We start from the raw sequence: 22,288 nt of genomic DNA, 5'->3' as shown, positions 1-22,288 counted from the left end.
CTTCAGAACGATGGTCAGAACTTAACTGTTTCTTCCCAGACTTTGGTGTTTGACTAGAGTGCCGTTCACCCACTCATATTCTCCATGCATATTCAGTCAGCATTTGTCAGCTGTCACCCTGTGGCAGGTGCTGTCACCCTGTAGATTATCTGGCTCCTCAGCGTTTCAGTCTGTAAGGGCTAACTATGGAATACAGCGAAGTCATGGTTACAGGACAGACGGAGACGTGGAGAAGGACACCACAGTTGGGAGCTTGTGAAGACTGCACAAGTTGTGGGTGATTAGTAAGCACAAGCGTGTGTCTGACAAGGCTTTCCTGAGTAACTGTACTTTGTAAGGTATTTAGCAGCGCCCCCTTCCCCAACTTTATCTGCTGGATTCCAGCAGCTGCGCCATTTACCCAAGATAAGACCATGAAAAAGTCTCAAGGCATTGTCTAGTGTGCCCCCAGCCCACAGAGCTGCCTCCCCTGCTACTGAGAATCCCGCTCATGAATAAAGAGGCAACGCATTAATGTAAGTTAGCAGGTAATGTCATTGACACTTGTGGGGTTTGTGTAGCGTTCAGTACTCTGTCTTATGTCTTTGTTTAGTTTGTAGAGAAAGATTTTTATGTAATTTTTAATAGTTTATTTGTTGAGTTCAAATTTGTAGATTTTTCTTTGTTTTTTGTTTTTTTGTTTTTGTTTGTTTAGGGGTTCAGTACAGGTGTCATCCTTTTAGAAGCGATCTTGTTCTTCCTTTCCTCCCAAGAGCTCAGGAAGAGAGGACTACGCTAAGACAAAATAGCAGAGGTGAGGGTAATGGCAGCCTATGGGGCCTGGTACACACCGTCCCACTCAATACAGAAGACAAGGCAGGGTCATGTTCTGCAGCTTGGTCGCGCCAGCTTTGCCCCTGCAGCCAGGCATCCCCATGGCTCAATCTGACACAGGACGACGTAATTCAGTACATGCGTGTAGACCAGAAATTGCTTCTGCAGACTAGAGCTCAGGGCTGGGTGATTATGCATAGGCTGTGGTGCCTGTGATTGGGGAAATGGTTCTTATTTTTAAAGATCAAATGTCTCAATATTTCAATAGTTTGATCTTTGTAAAGTTCTTTGAGAGGAAAAAAAAAAGCTAAAGAAATCTATTACTTTGTTGTCGTTTCTTAAAATAGACTAAGTATAGGTTTACCAAAACGCAACAAGAAAATTTGAACTGTAGTATTTTCCAGACACATACTTGGAATATCCTTCTTTTAAGTCGTATTTAGTTTTGTTTTGTATGCCCAGATGTTTTTTGCCTGCCTGCATGTCTGTGCACCAGGTGCATGCAGTGCCCTGGCTAGAAGAGGGCATCAAATTCCCTGCTACAGGAGTTAGATGGCCGTGAGCCACTATGTGGGGCACTAGGAACCAGACCTGGGTCCTCTGCAAGAGCAGCAGGCCCTCTCAACCACTGAGCCATCTCTCCAGCCCCCAGAAACACTGTTGTAGATAATTTGGAGAACAACTGTGTCAGAAGGAGCCGTCCTGATACTAGTTTAAAGAGTAGCATCAGGGCTGGGTGTGGAAGCACACATGCCTTTAGTCCAGCACTCAAGAGGCAGAGGCGGCGTCTTTGTCAGTGGGAGGCCAACCTGGTCTACATAGTGAGTTAGCCAGATGCACATAGTAAGACGCTGTCTCAAACAAATACAGGGATACAGTGCAAACTGACACTTGTGGACTAGAGGGCAATGTGTCCGGTCTTCGGTCTTGAGGCTGTAGTAGGAAGGACACTGACTCTTCTAGGGCCTGATGGTAGCTGTTGCCCTTTGTCCTAGATGCTGTGGATGCTGCTGTTGTCAGCGAATCGCTCCAGTCTTTGTTCTCAGAATGGAGCAACCCTGTGTTTGCCCGCTACCCGGAGGTAGGTCTGCAGTGCTTTTTCTTGCCTGTTTTTAAATTTGAATTTGACAGCTGGATATGAGCATGTGTGAGTATATGGATTTGTAATTATTAATGGAAAGTAGGCAGATTTCCAGGTGATTTACTTGGAAATTAGTGTTTAGGGTAGAGAGAAGTCAGCATTTTGTAAAGGTCGGGAATTTTGGATTAAACGTGTACATTCAGTGTGAAGAGGGAATGTATTTGTCCTGTCTTACAGGGTGGTAATAAGTGTTACTATTTGATAAAATAATCACTTATGTGCAGGAGCAGTTGTGTGTGTCCTGGCAGTGTGCTGTCACAGCATGCACCTGGCGTGGTGAGGAGCGCGGGTGATAGACAAGCACTGACTTCCGATTCTTCACTTAAGATGCCTTGAGGAACTTAATCACGGAACATGGACAGATGTTCTGAAATAATGCTGGTTTTGTCAGTGTTTATAACAATTGTGTTAATTTGGCAACTTACCCTTAGAGCCTTTTGGATCTGTAGATTTTCTACGTTCATCCTATTTCTGGTGGGATATATCAAGATGTTTGTGTGGTTTTGGTCGTAACTTTTTGCAGCGTTAGGAGTTGAGACTAGGGCCTTGCATATGCTAGGCACTGCTCTACCGCTGACCTGTGGATTCCAAGCCCCCAAAATGAGGATTTGGTAAATTAGTTCCACAGACATTAAAAATTAAATTATGTCAGGCAGGCAGTGGTGGCGCACACCTTTAATCCCAGCACTCGGGAGGCAGAGGCAGGCAGATCACTGTGAGTTGAGGCCAGTCTGCAAAGCGAGTCCAGGACAGCCAAGGCTACACAGAGAAACCGTCTAAAACATCAAACAACCAAAAAAAAAAAAAAAAAAATTAAGTTCTGTCTTTACTGGGTCTTTCTAGGTTGCTGTTAATGTCAGCAGTGGCCAGGCTGAGCGTTTAGCCGTTAAAATTCACAACGTCCTGTATCCCTATCGCTTCACCAAAGAGATGATTCATTCCGTGCAGGTAAAGTCAACACCAAAATCCATGCAGTGACTAAGCTACACCAGCCTTTGTGAAGTTGAATCTTTGCTCTTTTTTTTTTTTTTTTTTTTGCTTTTGGTTTTCCAAGGCAGGGTTTCTCTGTGTAGCCCTGGCTGTCCTCAAACTTAGAAATCTGCCTGCTTCTGCCTCCCAAGTGCTGGGATTAAAAGTGTGTACTAACTGGCTGGGCCTTTAATCCTAGCACTCTGGAGGCAGAGGTAGGCGGGTTGCTGTGAGTTTGAGGCCAGCCTGGTCTACAAAGTGAGTCCAGGATAGCCAAGGCTACACAGAGAAACCCTGTCTCGAAAAACCAAAATAAATAACTAAAAATAAAGGGTGCACTTCCATGCCCAACTAATTGAATTTTTTTTAATGAGACTGTATTAGTCAAAGAATATTATATTAGTCAGACTTCTCTAGAGGAACAGAGCTGATAGAATGAATATATATGTGTGTGTGTGTATATATATATACATATATATATAACATAATATATATGTAATTACATAAGATATAATATTTTAAAGGGGTTTACTAGAGTGACTTTCAAGTTGTGGTCCAGCTAGTCCAACAATGGCTGTCTACCACCAGAAGGTTCAAGAATCCAGTAGTTGTTCAGTCCACAAGGCTGGATGTCTCAGCTGGTCTTCAGTTTACACCAGAATCCTGACGAAGTGGTCTCCAATGCCAGTGCAGGAAGGGACTTGCCAGAGAGTGAGGACAAGCAAGCAAAGAAAGTGAGCGCCCTTTCTCTATGTCCTTTATGAAGGCCGCCCGCAGAGGTGTGGTCCAGATTAAAGGTGCATCTTCCCATCTCAGACAACCTGAAGGAAAAGTGGGGCTTCTCATGTCAAATGATTTAATTAAGAAAACAATCCTTTACAGGTGTGCCAGCTTCTTGGGTTTTAGTTACATCTAGATATAGTCAATTTGACAACCAAAATGCCATCAGACATGGGTTTCCTTGCTTTTTATCTGACTGGAACCTTAAAAAATAATAGCAATAATTACAGGGTCTACAGGGTTCCTCTGTAGACCAGCTGGCCTCTAACACCACCATTGCCCAGCTGGAACCTTGAATTTTTATCATCAGAAAAAAAAATTACAGACTAACCCTAATAGCAAACAAGAATGCCTGTCACAGTGCAGCAGGTTTGCGGGGGGTTTGCTCAGGCTGATAGTCCAGGACCACCTATCATTTCCAAAGAGGCTTATATTTGTATTTTATGTTTTATAACAATATGACAAATACCAAAAATTTATTGACGAGTCAACATTGTCCTTAACTGCAAAAATACCCACTTTCAAGTGACTGTCTATGTGAGGCTGCAGCTAAGGAAGCCATAGACTGGGAAATTCATTAGCAAAAGGGCCCCTGGTCTCTTGTCCTTTACAGCGCTGTTCTCTGTGCGCTGCTTTGACTGTCCTGTCTCCTTGCCTTTGGCAAAGTTAAGAAAACTACCCAGGTGTTGACCCAGGATTAGAGCAAGAGAGCAGTTGTCCAGAAAGAGACCATTGGGGAGCATGAGGCTGGACAGAGAGGAGCCCCACGGTCGAAAGCTGCTAGTGGTTTTTGCTACTGCTATTAAAATAGCTCTTCCTTTGTTTTCACAGTTGAGGATTAGGCCATGCATGATGGTGCACACCTTTAATCCCAGCACTTGAGAGGCAGAGGCAAGGAGGATCTCTGTGAGGTGGAGACCAGCCTGGGTTACATAGACACTTCCAAGCCAGGCAGGCCTATACATCAAGACACTGTCTTTAAAAAGATAAATAATTTGGTTCTATTCATTAGCAGGCTCTGGTCATGTGTTACGGAGCACCTCTGCTGGAAACTTTGCAGAAATACTGCAGTGTTGGAAGTGCCCTTCTGTCCCTGCCCTCTGCCTGGCTCCTCGCTCGCCCTTTTATCCCTCCTTAGAACGTTCTCACAGTCAGCAGCACCTTACTCTGTTTTAAAATAAGTCTGTGTTACATTTATTGGGCGGGAGTTCACATACTTGCCGAGTAGCATGTAGTGAGGCGTGGTGACGGGCGCCTTCACCTGTGGAGCCATCTAGCTGGCTCCTCCACTGGGTCTCCGCTGTGGGTGTTAGCATGTAAGGCCTGTCTTATCTCTTTGTGCAGGTTGCCTTTGGCAGTTTTTGGTTAGTGTCACATTATTTGTCTCAATGAATGGCAGGTTCTCCAGCAAGTGGATAACAAGTTCATTGCCTGCTTAATGAGCACAAGAATGGAAGAGAATGGCAAAGCAGGTGAGCATGGAACTTCGCTTCCTTAATGAAGCGTCTGGTGTTCTGATAGTTGCCGTTTAGAGTGCTTGTAGGGTGCTCTTGTTGTGGGATACATCAACTTGAAATTGTAGTTTCAGTGATTTAAACAGATAAAGGGAAACTGACCTAAAAAAAAAAATCTGAAACAAGGTTTAAAGTACATGAACTTTAAATACATTGGCACACACACAAATAAGACACACATTAAGCCCAGGATTGCATCACTCTCATTGTGATCCTAATGCTTCAGCCTTCCTGCTGGGATGGCCAGGCCTACACTGCACCACACCCACCTCACTATTAATAGTAGTCACCTTAGAAATGAAAATGAATATGGGTAAAGGGAGAATTTCATCTTCTACCCCTTTGAAATATCTTGTTATAGATTTTTAAATGGGGGAGGGGCGGCGGGGGGAGGCCAGAGGAAACTTCACGTCTCTTCTTCCATTACTTTCCACCCTATTTTTGAGACAAGATTTCTTGTAAACCTGCGGCCTGCTGTGTCTGCTGGACTGGCTTCCAGCAATGCCCTGCTTCATCTGCCAGTCCCAGGCTTCCCTGCTGTTGCAGTGAAGGTGAGGGCCACCCCACATTCAGGCTTTCTGTGGATGTTAGGAACCCAAACTTCATCTTCGTGCTTGACAGCAGGTGTCTTACCACTGAGCTCGCAGCCTCCCCGTTCAATGACTTGTATGTGTGTATGCACAGGTGCTCACCTTTACCTATGGAAGTCACGTTCAGGGGTGCTGTCCATCTCCTTTGAGACAGGATTTCTAATTTGCCTGAAGATCACCAGTGAGGCAAGCTGGCCAGGGAGTCCCAGGGATCTTGCTGGGCCACCCCCCCCCCCCAAGCTGTGAGATGACAAGCATACAGCGCCAGACCAGGCATTTTCATGTGGATTCTAAGGCTCTGACACAAATGCTCGCAAGGCAGGTGCTTTACCCTCTGACCCTTCCTCCAGCTCCTGCCACAGCGAGTCACCCATAGCCACTGTCGGAGGTTGGGCTGATGCATTTTGACGCTAACTACTGCTTGCTGTCTTTGTGCCCCAAGATTGCTATGTAACCTTGCCTAAAAACTTATTCCTATTTGGCCAATAAAAGCCTCAACAAGTAACAAATTTATATTGTTGGGGACAGTAGGCCATATGGCCAGTGTTCAGTCATTTGTCAGAGTCTGCACCTTTAAGTCTCTGTTTTTCCCAGAGCTTGCCTTTCACCAGAAACTAGCAGACCCACAACATTATATAAATGTATATAATATGTTCTGCTAGGTTTATCAAGCGAGCTTAACACAGAATCAGGAGTCTGGCGAGATGGCTTGGCTGTGGAGAGCCCTGGTTTCTCTTCCAGAGTACCTGGATTAGATTCCCAGCATCCGTATGGTGGCTTACAGCTGTCTGTAACTCAAGCCCTAGGGGATCTGACAGTCCCCTCTCGCCTCCTTGAGCACCGGCCATGCATGGGGTGCCCAGAGATATAGTTAGGCAAAACACCCATAGCCATAAATTTTAAAACAAATGAAACAAAATCACTTCGTGACTTGCTTTGATGAAACAATAGTTCCTACATTATTAAATGATTCAGCAAATATTATGTGAATGCCTGTGGTTTGCTCGGGATTGTAACAGGCTCTAGGAAAAGCTAGATATGACAGAGAAACAGATAATCATAGAAACACCTGAAGTTTCAACCGTGGGTTGGTTTGTTTGTTTTGGTGTTTTCGAGACAGTGTTTCTCTGTAAACTGTAAGAACTGACACTGGGACTTTTGATTGTGTCAGGGAGGCCAGCAGACAGTTCTCGGTAAAGTGAGGCTGAGGTGTGAACATGTCAGCTAAGACAGAGGATAAGCAACTTGTCGTTCCCTCTTTGTCAGGGGGCAGCAGGGCGGGAACCCTGGAGATAAAGCTGGGGAGTAGCAGTAGCCGGGTGTTTGCTCTGTCCCAGCACTAGCTGGAAACAATTGGACAATCTCTATCCTATGGTTTGCTTTGGAGTGCTGCTATATGTTGCATCATGTTGTGTTTTAGAAGGACTGTTCCAGGTGCAGTATGGAGAATGGGCTGAGTTCGGGTGGAGTTCTAGGAATGCCACAGAGACAGCTAAGAAAACATTGCAGCATCTAAGACATAATGGTTACCAGGATCATGATAGACAGAGAGGAGAAAGCATTAGGAAGGAGTGTGGTATCGTGTGCAAACAGTCTAGTACTCAGAAGACTGACCGACACTGGTGCCAGGATCGATAGTATAGCCTGGGCCACCATGTGTGACCTCATCTCAAATAAACAAAAAATAAACAAAAAAATATGGCTGCATTGGGAAGGCAGGAGATAAAGGCGGCAGGGCTTGGTGGTGGGTTGGTATGAGGGGGTTTATCAAAGAGAGCTCCTGGGTTTCTCACCTCCGTGGCCAACTGGATGGAGTTGGAGCAGGCTGGGAGGATAAAAATCCACATTTAGTCTAAGTTCTCTTTGAAGTACTCAAGAGGAGATGGCAGGGGTGTGTTTGGCAAGTGCAGAGGTGGACTAGAGTGTCCTGACCAGGTGATGCAAACTTGAGTTATCAGCAGAAAGCTGGTTATTGGTGGTGTAAGTTTTACCAGCTAGACATGTAAAGAGTGAAGAAAAGCCCTGAATCTAGGATAACTCTAACACGTAACATCTGAGTAGAAAGGCACGCCGGCAGAAGAGAGACGGAGGAAAAGCCAGATAAACAGGATAAAAGGCCGCCATACTGCACCCAGGACCTCCCACCGGCTGCCACCTTGGGGGTGGGCTGGGCACTGTTGAGCTTTGTGACTGGTGGAGACAGTCTTGGCACCGAGAGCCAAGCTGTCTGAGAGAAGAGATGGGGCGGAAGCCGCTGCTGCTGTGGGGAAGTCTGCGATCTGGGAGTGAGCAGCCTAGAGTGAGAGGAGACTTTTTCTCCATGAGACTTGAATGCAGTTACAGTTGTCTGCCTGCTTCTGGGCTCTTGCTTTCCTCATGTTCAGTCACCACAGTCAACCAAAGTCAGAACATTAAGTGGGAAATTCCAAAAATAAGCAAATTGTGAGTTTTGAGTTTCACCCCAGTCTAAGTAGTAGGGTGAAATCTCCAATCATCTCACTGTGGTCCACCCAAGCTGCAAATTATTTTGTCCAGTGTATTCACGCTGTGTGCCCTAGCTGTCTGTTAATCGGCGGCTGCGTACATTACCAAATTAACTGTACAGCAGTACAGTGCTATGTTCAAAGAAACTTTACTGTACTTAATAATGACACCAAGGGCCGGGCATGGTGGGGCACACCTGTAATCCCAGCACATAAGAGGCAGAGGCAAGAGGATCACTGAGTTCAAGGCCAGCATAGTCTACAAAGTGAGTCCAGGACAGCCAAAGCTATACAGAGAAACCCTGTCTCAAAAAACCAATAAGTAAATAAATTAATAAATAAATAATAAAATAATGGCGCCAAATACAATAGCAATGACGTTAGCAGTTTTATCTTAGCATATTGTTGTTTCCTTCCTTCCTTGTTTTTACAGCGCTGGGCATTCTGTACAAGTACTCTACCACCGGGCTGCACCCCAGGCCTGTTCTGCTTTATCATTAGCTATTGTTAACGTCTTGATATACCTAACTTACAAGTGAAACTTTATCACAGATTTATAGATCTAGAGTCTTTTCAAGGTTTAGTACAGGAGTTGGTTCTCTCCTGGGCATCGAACTTGGGTCTTCTAGCGTGTCTGACCCACTGAGCCTTCTCTGGAGCCCTGAAGCTTTGAGTACCTGAAATTCTGTTAGTTTTGAGATACCAAAATCTCAGCCAGTGGCACCCAGGGTGAATGTCTTCAAAGCAGCAAAAGAGACCATTGGTTAAACTTCTCTTGAGAGTTTATATTTATTGTTGGATTTGCTACCAAAGAGTATTTTCAGATTTTTCTGTTTAGTTTTGGTATTTTTTCTTTTTTCTCTGTATAACAGCCCTGGCTGTCCTAGAATTCACTCTGTAGATCAGGCTGGCCTTGAACTCACAGAGATCCTCTAACGTCTGAGTCCTGAATACTGGGACTAAAGGCGTGCACCACCATCACCCTGCCAGATTCTTCTCAGGAGCAAAACCAGAATGCAAGCGTGGTCTTGAGGCTGGGGATGCAACTCATTGGCAGCTGCTTGCCTGACATGATAGAACGCTGGATTCAGTCCCCAGTACTGCGTGAGATGTAGCCCTGGCTGGCCTGGAACTCTTTTTTTTTTTTTTTTTTTTTTTTCTGGAACTCTTATGTAAACTAGGCTGGTTTGACCTCACAGAGATCATGTGGCTCCTGAGTGCCCGGGTTAAAGTTGTACCACCACTCCCAGATTGATATTGACATATTTTTATTGGACACATACATTATTGTTTTAAATTATAATGAAACTAATGCCATTTATTGGCATTTTAGGTTGCATGTTTCTGCCTATACTAGATACATTTGTTCAGTTATGATATTCTAAAGAATAAATGCATTCTAAGGTACCTGTTTAATAAAATTCTATCTTATGTGCTAAGAATACAGCATGAAAATTTGTTGTCCTAGAACTTCTGTGCCATCGTGATGGCTATGTGAGTAAATTGTCTTCTGTACTCTGCTTCATTCAAGAAGTGAAAAGCTCATAAATATTGAGTAGACGTGGGAAGATAAACTCTTCTTCCGGTCAAGGACTGAGTTTGGTAGTTTGTGTTGGGGGTTAAGGGCACTCCCTTGCAGGGTTTGATGTATTCCATTGCTTTGCCCACTGCCCAGTGTTCAGTGTCCATCACAAACAGCCATCAGTCTTCCTCGCCTCAGAGAAAGTTAACAGTCAACACGAGGATGCTCTGTGTTATACCTGCTGTCAGAAGTCTGTGGGGCCTGGGAGGCTCTCTTGGTATAGGGCTGTCTCACAAGCTAGAGAACCTAAGTTCAGCCCCTCCAAGAAAAAGGCTAGCTCTGGTGTGTATGATCAGAATACATTGTATACATTATGAAATTCCCAAAGAATAATAATAAAAAAAGTTTAGAATATGGATAAAGGTGGCCAGGTGTGCATGCCTTTAATCCCAGCACTCGGGAGGCAGAGGCAGGTGGATCCTCTATGAGTTCAAGGCCAGCCTGGCCTATGAAGAGAATTCCAGGACAGCCTCGGAGGTACTACACAGAGAAATCCTGTCTCGGGGGTGAGGGTGGGGTGGGGGTGGGGGTGGAACATCAATAAAGGAATAAGAAAACAAAAATCCCAAACCACGTCCTTTCTCTATTCTTGTTTTAAATATTTCCAAATATATATCACAAAAAATTTTTTAAACATATTTAAAGAGAACAAATGAAAACCAAGTATATGCCAGGCAGTAGTGGCACATGCCTTTAATCCCAGCACTCAACAGGCAGATAGGCCAGCCTGGTCTACAGAGTTCCAAGGCATCCAGGGCTACACAGAGAAAACCTATCTCAAAAAAAAAAATGTTTATGTAGATGCCACCATGAAATACATTTCTTTGCTTGCTAACCTCAAAATAATTAGTATAATAAATAACAAAATGTGAGTAGGCATGGTGGCACACACCTTTAATCCCAGCACTCATGAGGCAGAGGCAGGCAGATCACTGTAAGTTCGAAGCCAGTCTGGTCTACAAAGTGAGTCCAAGACAGCCAAAGTTACAGAGAAAAAAACCCTTTATCAAAGGAAACAAAACAACAACAAAAAAGAAAAAAAAAGTTTTTTAAAGCTGGGAATGCAGGGCTGGAGAGATGGCTCAGAGGTTAAGAGCACTGTCTGCTCTTCCAGAGGTCCTGAGTTCAATTCCCAGCAACCACGAAATGGCTCATAACCATCTATAATGAGATCTGGTGCCGTCTTCTGGTGTACATGCAAGCAAAACACTGTGTATATATGATAAATAATCATTTTTTTTTAAATGACAATACCAAAATCCTGGCCTGTAGTCAGATCTCTACTGGCAAAGAAATCAGCATTTGAGTAATACAGAGACCATCTTTACACAGTGCATAAAAAGACCACCCCAAAAATCCCTGGGAAGATGTCAGGCAAGAATCTGAGGAAGCTGGTTGCCTCACACCCACAGTCTAGAGAAGAGACATGAGTGCAGGCATGCCATCTCTGAGCTCACTTGATCTGCCTTTTGAGTTTAGGCAACATACCAAGGACATGGTGCCTCATACTTGCAGCATAATCAAAACAGTCTTCTACGTACACGCTCACAGGCCAGCCTGGTCTGTTCTGGTAGACTGAGACTTCTCCATGATTCTACATTGTGTCCAGGTGACAGAGCTGTCACTGTGTCACAAAAAAATATTTCAGCCAGGTGTGGTGGTGCAAGCCTTTAATCCCAGCACTCAAGAGGCAGAGACAGGCGGATCCTGTGAGTTCAAGGCCAGCCTGGTCTACAAAGTGAGTCTAGGACAGCCAAGGCTACCCAGGGAAACCCTGTCTTGAAACCACAGTCGTCATCATCATCATCATAAGGCATAATAATGTCATGGGATTTGTCCTGCCAGTGAGATTTCCCTGTACGTTTGACTTCCAAACCCATTGCCTCCTTTTTTGTGCTTGAAAATCTGAAGCCCTGCTCATAAAAGTGAGGCCTGTAGAGGGTGGGGAGATGTCTCGGGTTAGCAGTGCATACTTGTCAAGATTTCTGTCTCCAACAACCTCATCAGGTGGCTCACAATTACCTGTGGTTCCACCTCAAAGGGAATCTAACACCTGTGGCTTCTGTGGGCGCTTGTGCTCATGTGCACACATGTGTAACTGCACCCACATACAAACACAACTACACATAATTAAAAATATTTTAAGTAAAATTCTTATTTTACACGCATGCATGTCACATGTGTGCAGGACATGTGGATACCTTATAAAGGCCTCAGATTTGCTTGAACCGGAGTGACAGCCAGTTGTGAGCTCCCATATAAGTGCTGGAAATCAAACCCAGGTCTTCTGGGAGAGCAACAAGTGTTCTTAACAGCTGAGGCTTCTCTCCGGCCGCCATAAAAATAATTTTTTTAAGTGGGGCCAGTAAACAAGATCATCTGGGAGTTAGAATTGCAGAAGCTTGTCCTCCATTGTTGACCTCTCGCCCTGCAGTTGAGTGTGTCCCAGGTGACAGGTTCACACAGGGAAGCTTGGGGAGCCCCAGCCTAAAAGCTACAACTGCAACCTGTGAGTAGACACAGTGAGGGTCTTGTCTCTCCGCAGCCAGGGAAGTAATAGTTTTATATCCTTAAATGGTTAGGAAAAAACAAAAGAAGACTTCTTGACACAGCCACATTCTGTGCAGTTACTTCAGTGTCCATAAATAAAGTTTTATTGGAACACAGCTACAGTGGCACAGATTGTCTGTGGCTGCTTTGGCTCAAAGCAAATAGTTGAGTAGTCAGTCGTGACAGTATGCATGTGGCCTAAAAAGCATAAAATATTTCCTTTCTGCCTCTTTGTGGAAAAAATGCCCTGGCCTTTGATCTAAAATGCACAAGTACATTCTTCTGGAATTTCAGAATAGCTTGCTTCAGAATAGTTTGCAAATCAAACTGCACAGATCATAATGTATACAGTGCATTATCTAGTGATTTTTCTTTATCATAAAGTTAAATTAATAAAGCCAAGTCTGTATTGAATATTTTAAAATGTAACCTTTTCTAAATGGTGAGTTAAAGAGTATTTCACTAGGGACAAATTTGGCAATTTATTGATAAGTTCATTTTTTTATTTTTTGGGTTTGTTGTTGTTGTTGTTTTAATATAGAATACAGTTGAGTTGGGAGTAATAGCACACACCTTTAATCCCAACATGTGGGAGGTAGAAGCAAGTGGATTTCTGTGAATTCAAGATTGCCTGGCCTACACAGGATGTTCCATGCCTGTTGGGGATATATAGTGAGACCCAGTCTCAAAAAAAATTTAAAAAGCACAATTGTATGTCTTGTGTATATATCATTAAATGGATTTAATAAGCCTTTATCTCCCACCGCACTTTATACTTCTTTTAATCTTGAAATGGGCACTTCAGTAATTTTGGATTTGGATGGTTTTGTAGGTGGAAACCTGCTAGTCTTGGTGGACCAGCATGCTGCCCATGAGCGTGTTCGTTTGGAGCAGCTTATTACTGGTAAGCATCTGTCTGCAGCTAGAGGAGGTTTAAGACTCCAGCACAAGCCGGGCAGTGGTGGCGCACGCCTTTAATCCCAGCACTCAGGAGGCAGAGGCAGGTGGATCTCTGTGAGTTCAAGGCCAGCTTGGTCTACAAAGCGAGTCCAGGACAGCCAAGGCTACACAGAGAAACCCTCCCTCAGAAAACCAAAACAAGGGGCTGGAGAGATAGCTCAGAGGTTAAGATCACTGATTGCTCTTCCAAAGGTCCTGAGTTCAATTCCCAGCAACCACATGGTGGCTCACAACCATCTGTAATGTATGATCTGATGCCCTCTTCTGACCTGCAGGTGTACATGCAGGCAGAACACTATATACATAATACATAAATAAATCTTAAAAAATTAAAAACAAAAAAAGACTCTAGCACAGGTGACAAGCCTACAAGAGTCCTCTCTGTCACCGTGAGGAAGGATACACTGTGCTCAGTTTGAAAACCACCAGAAGGTTGCAGTAGTTTGCTTTACTGTTTCAAACATGTGCTCTGATGGACTTGGCTGAAGGCGAATTTCCTATATATTTATTCTCTACTCAGTCCTACAGGAGGACTGAACAGTGATACTCAGTGTAAATGTATGCTCTCACTGGTGTATGATCTCACTGAGCCCTCCCCACAACCCACAAGGTCCCAAATAATACATTCTATTTTAAAATCTCATTTATTTGGGGGCAGGGAATATGATCAGATTGATGTGTAGTTCTAAAAGGTACAAAAGGAAATATAACAAAGCATTGTTTACACCCCTGTATTTCATTCCATCTTATTTCTCTTCTCAGGGTCAGCTACTGTTTAAGTGTATCTTTCTAAAGTGACTGCTTATTATCATGAGATTCCTCAGGTGATAAAATACCAGTAAATAGCTGGATGTGGTGGCACACACCTTTGATCCTAGCACTCAGGGAGGCAGAGGCAGGTGGATCTCTGTGATGAGTTCAAGGCCAGCCTGGTCTACAAAGTGAGTCCAGGACAGCCAAGGCTACACAGAGAAACCCTGTCTCGAAAAACCAAAGAGACAAAACAAACACTTGCACAGCAAGCCTGACAACCTGAGTTCAATCCCTGTCATCCACATAAAGGTGGAAGGGGAGAACTGTGTAGGCTCAATTTTCTTAGCAATTATATTTTATTACAAACTTTTTAACCGAGAGTAGCTCACTTATAACCTGACTAACCTAAACAGTAGGAAAAGGAGATTAAAGAATGCAATAATGAAACCATAAGGATATCAGTTCTGAGGAACGATTCTCCTGGCATGATCAGCAGGATTTCTTCTGCTGGAACCCGGAGCAACCGGAACCTGGAGCCTCCTCAGGAGCTGGAGCCCTGAAGCCTTCGCTCAAGCAGTTCTCTCTAGGAGCGTCTTGAAGTGGAGCGATGAACAGCCAAAACTATCCCAAGTCTCCAAAGGCCCTGCCTCCTGTTTTTGGCTCACATTTATATCTCCTCTCAGAATTTGTTCAAGGATGTTTTTCAGCTGGTTAACAACCAATCTCCCTCACACAGTGGTTTGATTTCTAAGGGGATAAACATCACCTGCTCTCTCACAAGTCTTTTTCTCATCCCCTACTTGTGAGCTAAACAAAAGACATGTTTATCTCTCCTTCAGAACTGATTCCCAAAAGTTGTCCTCTGATCTCCATGTGTGGGCCATGGCTTGTGTGCAGCCTTTCCCCACCCCACCCCACACCCAAAATAATATGGGCCTAGAGAGATGACTCAAAAGGTAAAAGCACTGGATGCACTGCAGAGGATCCAGGCCTAATTCCCAGCTCCAAAACAGCTGCTCACAGCTCTGTGCGACTCCACTTCTGTGGGTTCTGATGCCCCCTCCTGGCCTCTGTGGGTACTAGGCACATACATGGTGCACAGACATACACTCAGGCAAATCACCCATACATTTAACTCTTTTATATTAAATGGTATTTTTTTTTTAAATTCACACCCAGACTTATTTGCTATATAGGGCCTACACCATTTGAGAATAATACTGGCTAATTCTTTTCAAAGACTGAGAAACCTTTCTGAAGGAACCAAGACACCCTCTTGACTTATAGCACTATATAGACACTATGCCACATTATACATCGCTGTACCAGTACCGCACACACTAACTGTAGGAACACTGCCTTGTAGAGCTGGTGTAAGAGTTAAGTCTTCTATTTCTTATTTTGGAAAATTGTTAAAATGAGTAAAGTGGCTGGTTTACCCCCTAGTTTATTACTAGAACCCAAACTGTAGACACCAGCACTGAGCATGTTACTTAGTTCTAGAGAACTCTATCATGGCCACGCCTCACCGTGCAGCCTTTTAACTGAGCACAAAGCCTGCCTGCCTTTGTTTTTGTTTTTGTTTTTTGTTATTGCTGTTGTTCTCTGTGTGGCCTTGACTGTCCTGGCCTCACTCTGTAGGCCAGGCTGGCCTCGAACTATCTGCCTGCCTCTGCCTCCCGAGTGCTGGGATTAGAGGCTCTTTTCTTATTCTTGTCTCACTCATCTTTCTTCCAATAGACTCCTATGAAAAGCAACCTCCACAAAGCTCTGGTCGGAAGAAGTTGCTGTCTTCCACGATAACCCCTCCACTAGCGATCATGGTGTCAGAGGAACAAAGGAGACTCTTACGGTCAGTAATGTCATGAAGACGTGATGATGCTGGGCATAGAAAGCTTTGCAGTGCTTTGTGAGCTTCCTGCATGCGTGTTCCGCCGGAGTGCTGCATGACTTACCCACGGTCTTGACAGTTAGCGGTGGAGCCTGTCCTCTGACCCCAAGAGCCATTCTTCCTGCTATAGAATAGATAGTGAGTATAGGATAGAATTTCCCAGGTAATTTTTTCCAGCAGTTGGTTTAGAACGCTCATCTCATTCTTGGAACAGCCAAGTGTTTATGCTGCAGTGTTTCTGAGAACAAAGTCAGAGTAGTAATTTCTTCCATTCTTCTTGTCTTGGTTCATTCTAGATTCTTCATTACCATAATCTTGTTAGGAAGAAGCAAAACACAGGATGCCAGGGTGGGGCCAGTCCTGGAGCAAGTCACAGGATCCGTCGTTTTCCCACTTCTGGGCAATGTAAATTGTGGAAAATGAAAAGACTGTCAGTTCATTTCAGGTGTGGGTATTCGCTGCTGCCAACACAGCTTTTTTCCCTGGAGCATAATTCGCTTACTCACTGCCACCAGCTCACCCCCAATCAGGACTTCTCAGTTGTTGGGGATGTTAATTACCTCCCACTTTTAACACTGACTCAAAACATTTTCAGACCTTTTCTTTGAGCCAAACTCCTTTAAACGCAGGCAGCAAGTTAGTTCCTTAGTGAAGAATGAAACTTAAGAATAAAATTTAGGAGTTGGAGCGATGGCTCAGCCGTTAAAGTCTAGGCGCACAACCAAACATATAAGAATAAGATTTAGAAGCAAATTGGTTCTTGATATAGAAGAACAGAAGGAACATAAGTTGCTCTACAGTAGTCCTCCCTTGTATGTGATGGATTTGTTCCAAGACCTCAGAGGACACCTGAAAATGGAGATACTGAGCACTGTGTATACAGTTTTCCCTGTGATCACCACCTTGTACCATGGTGAATTTGCCTCTCCTGTAGCATTGCCACATTGTGCCATGGTCAGTCTGTCCCGTGTTTTGTACTTTGGGGCCTCTTCTGCATCACTGCTAATGTGTTCTGGGGACATAAGGGCTCCTTGAGCATAAACACTGCAGTGCTGGGCTGGAGAGGTAGCTCAGTGCTTAAGAGCACTTGCTGCTTTTGCAGAGGACCCAGGTTTGGATTCTAGCACCCACATGAAGTTATACAACTGACTGTAACCGCAGTCTGACGCCCTCTTCTGGACTCCACAGGTGCCAGGCAAGCATGTGGTTCACATACATGAAGGCTTCATGTACATCAGATATAAATATAATAGATAACCCCCCTTTTTTTTTAACTGATACTGGGGTAGTCTGAAAACAAAGGTATGTAGATGTACAGTGTGGGTGTGCTGGACGAAGGGTGCTTTGGTGGGACTGCTTGACATTTTATCATGCTTCTCAGAGCAGCAATTTAAATTTTATGGCTGGGGATGTAGCTCAGTGGTAGACCATATGCTTAACATGTGCAAGGCCCCAGTTCACTCCCCAAAATAAAGAAGACAAAAGTTTCCTTGTGGAATTTCCTGTTTATTTTTTTGGATTACAGTCAACCACAAGTAACTGAATTCTTAGAAAGTGTAACTGTGAAAGAGAATTACTGTAATTGAAAAGGAAATTTGATAATAAACTCCTAAACACATATAAGCATAAAGAAAACAGTACGACTTCCAAAGGTCATGGCAGCTTCTGAATGCCATCGAGTGTTTGGAATGCACACTGAAGAGCGTGAGGTCATGCCTTTACATCTGGGCTGTCTCCTTAGGTCTTACCGCAGACTCTTAGAAGATCTGGGGCTTGAGTTGGTCTTTCCAGATGCTAACGATGCTTTGATCCTCGTGGGGAAAGTGCCACTCTGCTTCGTAGAAAGAGAAGCCAGTGAACTTCGAAGAGGAAGATCTACTGTGACTAAGAGCATTGTGGAGGTGAGCGGCTGGCTTCTTCCAATGCCCCAAAGCTGCTGGTGCCCTGGCTTCAGGGTTCGCCTGTAGTCAACACACTTGTGTTATATTCAGTGTGCCCAGTGCTAGAAACTTAAAGACGGATTAGCTGACACTGAGGAGGAAGGAAACTTAGTTTTAATACAGTGGAATGTGGAGAGCAGAGTTGTTTGGAAAGTGTTACCGAGAGCAGGAGGCTGAGGACGGAGGAAGCACTTTAAAGCTAACTAGGGTTTCTCAGTGAGACTTTGTCTTTTTTTTTTTTTTTTTTAAGTTATTTATTATGTATACAGTGCTCTGCCTACGTGCATGTCTGCATGCCATTAGAGGGCACCAGTTCTCATTATAGATAGGTGTGAACCACCATGTGGTTTTTGGGCATTGAACTTAGGACCTCTGGAAGAGCAGACAGTGCTCTTAACCTCTGAGCCATCTCCTCCAGCCCCCAAGACTTTGTCTTAAAGGGGGTAAGGCTGGAGAGGTGGCTTAGAAGTTTAGAGCAGAGCACATGCCGCTCTTACAGAGGATCTGAGCTCTATTTCCAGCACTTAAGTGTTGGCTCACAACCATTCCAGGGGCTCCGGTGCCCTTTTCTGGCCTTCAAAGGTACCAGGCACACATGTGATGCACATATATACCTTTAGGCAAAACACTCAGAGGCAGCTAGATGGCTCAGTAGGTACTGTGGCCAGGTCTGAGCTGAGTTTGAGCCTCAGGACCTACATGGTACAGTGAGAAAACCAACTCCCTCAGGTTATCTGCTCACCTCCAGGTGCACACTGTGCCATGAGTCTGTGGATGAATGAACACATTTGATGCACATGGAAATAATGAATTAAAATAATACACAAAAAAGTAGAAGACAGACTTAGTGGCTAAATTAGGATAGACATGCAAGTCTGGGGAAGGCTGGAAGCCCAGTGAGTGGTTCAGGCTGTTGTACTGGTTGCCGTATGAAAAAATGAAGACTTGACTAAGTCAGTATGGTGGGAATGGAAAGGAGGGACAGATTTGACACCTGCATGAGAGCGATGTTCCAGAAGACCTGATGCAGAAAGAGCACAAAAGAAGAAAGGAGAGGGCTGGAGAGGTGGCTCAGCAGTTAGGAGCACTGGCTACTCTTCCAGAGGTCCTGAGTTCAATTCCCAGCACCCACAGGGTGGCTCACAACCATCTATAACGAGAGCCGGTGCCCTCTTCTTGTGTGTAGGCATACATGCAGGCAGAATACTGTATATGTTTAAAAAAAAAAAAAAAAGAATAAAGGAGTGTGCCTGCTTGGGTTGGTGGTTGTGACCTACCTTCAGGTGGGGATGGCCAGGGCCTGGCAGACTATAGCCCTTGCTGCTAGAAAAGAAAGCTAGGTTGTGCTTGTCTTTTGGCAATAACAGCATGCACACATTGGTAGTACGGGAAGGGGAAAAGGGCAGGAGCCGGTGGGACTGACAGGGAAAGCAAGCATGAGAGGCAAAGAACAGAAGGCAGAGCTTAAAGAGCACACACTGAGGGTACCTGTAAGGTCAGGGAAGTGACGCTGAAAGCGAGCTGTGAGGTGACTGAAAATACTGAGAAGAAAGAATCCAGGAACAGTAGTGTTGTTTAACCGAAGTGAAGCTGCAGGCAAGAGGAAATAGTTAACAGTGGCCATATGGAAAAGCCCTAGCGCTTCGAGTTGCTGTGAACTCAAGTTGGTCTTCTGAGTCATCCCATTGGAATGACAGGACTGAAGCCTAGCAACTCTCAAGATCTCTAGCCAGCCTGGTACCGTGCACCTGTAATGGCAGCTCTCAGGAGGCCGAGGCAGGGGATTACAAGCTTGAGCGTAGCCTGAACGTTACATAGGACAGTCCTCTCTCTCGCTCTCTTTTCTGTCAAACAAACAAAACCAACGAGGTTGGGGATGCAAGTCTGTGGTAGGTAGGTAGAGTGCTTGCCTACCATGTACAAAGCCCTAGGTTTCCTTCCATAGCACTGAAGGAAAAAGACGCTGCACACAGGGAGCTGGGTGGTGGCTGCAGGCAGCAGTGGTTGAGTTTTCATACACACGACAGAAAGCTGCAGGACACTCTGTCCTAAGACAAAGGACTTTAATGTGTTTGCAGGTGGAGGGTGAGAGGACACTGACGAGCCAGCGGCACTCGCTCCCGGTGCAGCCTGTGTGGCACCTTCCTCGCCCTTTTCCAAGTTGCCTGGTGGTGGCGGCCTTGGCTCCGCCGTCAGGAGAAGGCTTTTCTGCCCACTGAGCTCATTTCTTCTCAGATTTGGATTCAAATTGTGTTCAATCCAAAAGATAGGATCTGTGAGACTCTTACTGTAATTCAATACCTCAAGTTTTAACCAGAAAATTATAATAAAAACTTCTGAAGTGACTTCAAAGACAGCTCTTAAAGAGTTCACTTCAAATTGAAACAAAGCTTACAGTGTCAGGAAAATTGATTATATTTAGTCAGGCAAATAGGCGATTTTGGCAGAAGTTGGAGCAATTCAGTGTTGAGAAAGGCAACAATGAATTCTGGCAACCAACAGTCATTGATATAATCTTTTGTTTTGGGTTTTTCTGTTTGTTTTGTTTTTTGTTTGTTTGGTTTGTTGTTTATTTGTTTTGAGACAGGGTCTCTCTGTGTAGCCTTCGCTGTCCTGGACTTGCTTTGTAGACCAAGCTTGCCTCGAACTCACAGCGATCTGCCTGCCTCTGCCTCCCAAGTGCTAGGAATACAGGTGTGCGCCACCACGCTCAGCTTGTTTTTGGCTTTTTGAGACAGGGTTTCTCTGTGTAATAGCCCTGGCTGTCCTGGAACTCACTTTGTAGACTAGGCTGGCCTCAAACTCACGACCATCTGCCTGCCTCTGCCTCCCAAGTGCTGAAATTAAAGGAGTGTGCCACCAGCGCCCAGTTCACTTATACGTTCTTAGGGATCTGTGTTCCAGCTTGATGCCTGAGCCTCTTTTGTTGTTGTTAAGACAGGGTCTCATTATGTGGCTCTGGCCTTCAACTCACAGATCCACCTGCTGAGATCAAAGGCGTGCACCACCATGCTTGACAAGACTGAGCCTTTTGAACATAAATAAGAAATGAACTGGAAATGAGACCCTTCTTTCTCTTTGTAGGCTTACAGCTGTGTTGCACGCAGCAGAGAGTAACAGAAGTTAGGCTTGTTTCTCTTTCCTCTGCTTTGCAGCGCTCAGGTGGTATGAGGCATCCTTCTCTTTGGGCTTTTAACGTGTCCACAGTGTAGCATCTTGCACCTAGGGCTTGGTAACCATGTGCATTAATAAAGCTTCTCAGACTAGAGCATGTGGAGAAGAGGAGAAAGGATGTTTGGTTTCATTTTGAGGTTTCAAAAGATCATCCTGTTGTAATCTTAGGGAGCTGTTACCAGAAGCAATAAATCCTGTATTTTGCTCTAAAAAAATTATTAAATGTGCTGTACCTTGAGACAGTTTTTTGCCTCCGGAAGCTAAACAATTTTGAAAATTAAATAGTACCAGCTTTAATTAAAATGTTTTATTTTAAGCCTGTGGTGGTGGTGGTGGCACATGCCCTTAATCCCAGCACTGTGGAGGCAGAGGCAGAAAGATCTCTGTGAGTTCGAAGCCAGCCTGGTCTACAGGGCGAGCCCAGGACAGCCAGGGCTACATAGAGAAACCTTGTCTCAAAAACAAAACAAAACAAAATTTAATTTTGGTGTGGGTGTCACTTCTCTCCTTCTACTCTGGAAATCCTGGGGATTGGTGCCTTCACCTGCTGAACCATCTTACTGGCCCTAGAGTTTAGTTTATTTTATAAATAAAGGGGTGTAGGCAGACGGAGGCAGGAAGATCACAAGTTCAAGACCAGGCTGCCTTCATAGCAAGAGTACATTGAAGGGGAAAATGTCTCCTTAAGGACAGAGATAGACAAGGGAGGGGAAGCTTCTGAGGCGTGCTTTGGATAAAAAGCCTTTTAGATTGACATTCATGGAAGCAGATGCCCGTACACATAAAATTAAACTAAATCTTAAAGAGGAGCTTACAAAGTAACATATTTTCTTCTGGCATTTTAGTACTTTCTTTAGGTTGATTCCCTCCCTGCCTCCTGTCCGCCCCTCCCCCACCGTATCCTGTCCACTTTAACATTCCCTATGTTCTGTTGCCCTTGTCCCCTCCCTTCAGTGCCTTGTTGTTGTGTCTCAGGAGCCTCTTGCTAGTTCTAGCCTCTGCCCGCCTAGATACACATCATTAACATCTGCATATGAGAGCCGATGGACAGCGTTTGTCCTCCTGGGCCTGGGTTACCTCACTTGGTATGTTCCCTCACTTTGACTATCTCGTCATCTGCTGTTGGACATCTAGTCTGGTTCCATTCT

General features: G+C 44.6%; 1 protein-coding gene across 1 annotated transcript in view; it reads left to right on the top strand.

The window, feature by feature from the left end:
- Positions 1–22,288, top strand: part of Mlh3 (mutL homolog 3) — a 35,725-nt gene that overhangs the window by 7,027 nt on the left and 6,410 nt on the right. Inside the window, exons 3-9 of the mRNA XM_051149460.1 lie at positions 695–793; positions 1,809–1,894; positions 2,798–2,902; positions 5,103–5,175; positions 13,255–13,326; positions 15,876–15,987; positions 17,768–17,927. Coding sequence (XP_051005417.1) covers positions 695–793; positions 1,809–1,894; positions 2,798–2,902; positions 5,103–5,175; positions 13,255–13,326; positions 15,876–15,987; positions 17,768–17,927 — 707 coding nt within the window. The remainder of the gene's footprint in view (positions 1–694; positions 794–1,808; positions 1,895–2,797; positions 2,903–5,102; positions 5,176–13,254; positions 13,327–15,875; positions 15,988–17,767; positions 17,928–22,288) is intronic.

The sequence above is a fragment of the Acomys russatus genome, chromosome 1 (genome assembly GCF_903995435.1).
Source record: "Acomys russatus chromosome 1, mAcoRus1.1, whole genome shotgun sequence".
Taxonomy (NCBI): Eukaryota; Metazoa; Chordata; class Mammalia; order Rodentia; family Muridae; genus Acomys; species Acomys russatus.
Note: the sequence above shows the minus strand (reverse complement) of the source record. Positions and strands in the feature narration are given on the sequence as shown.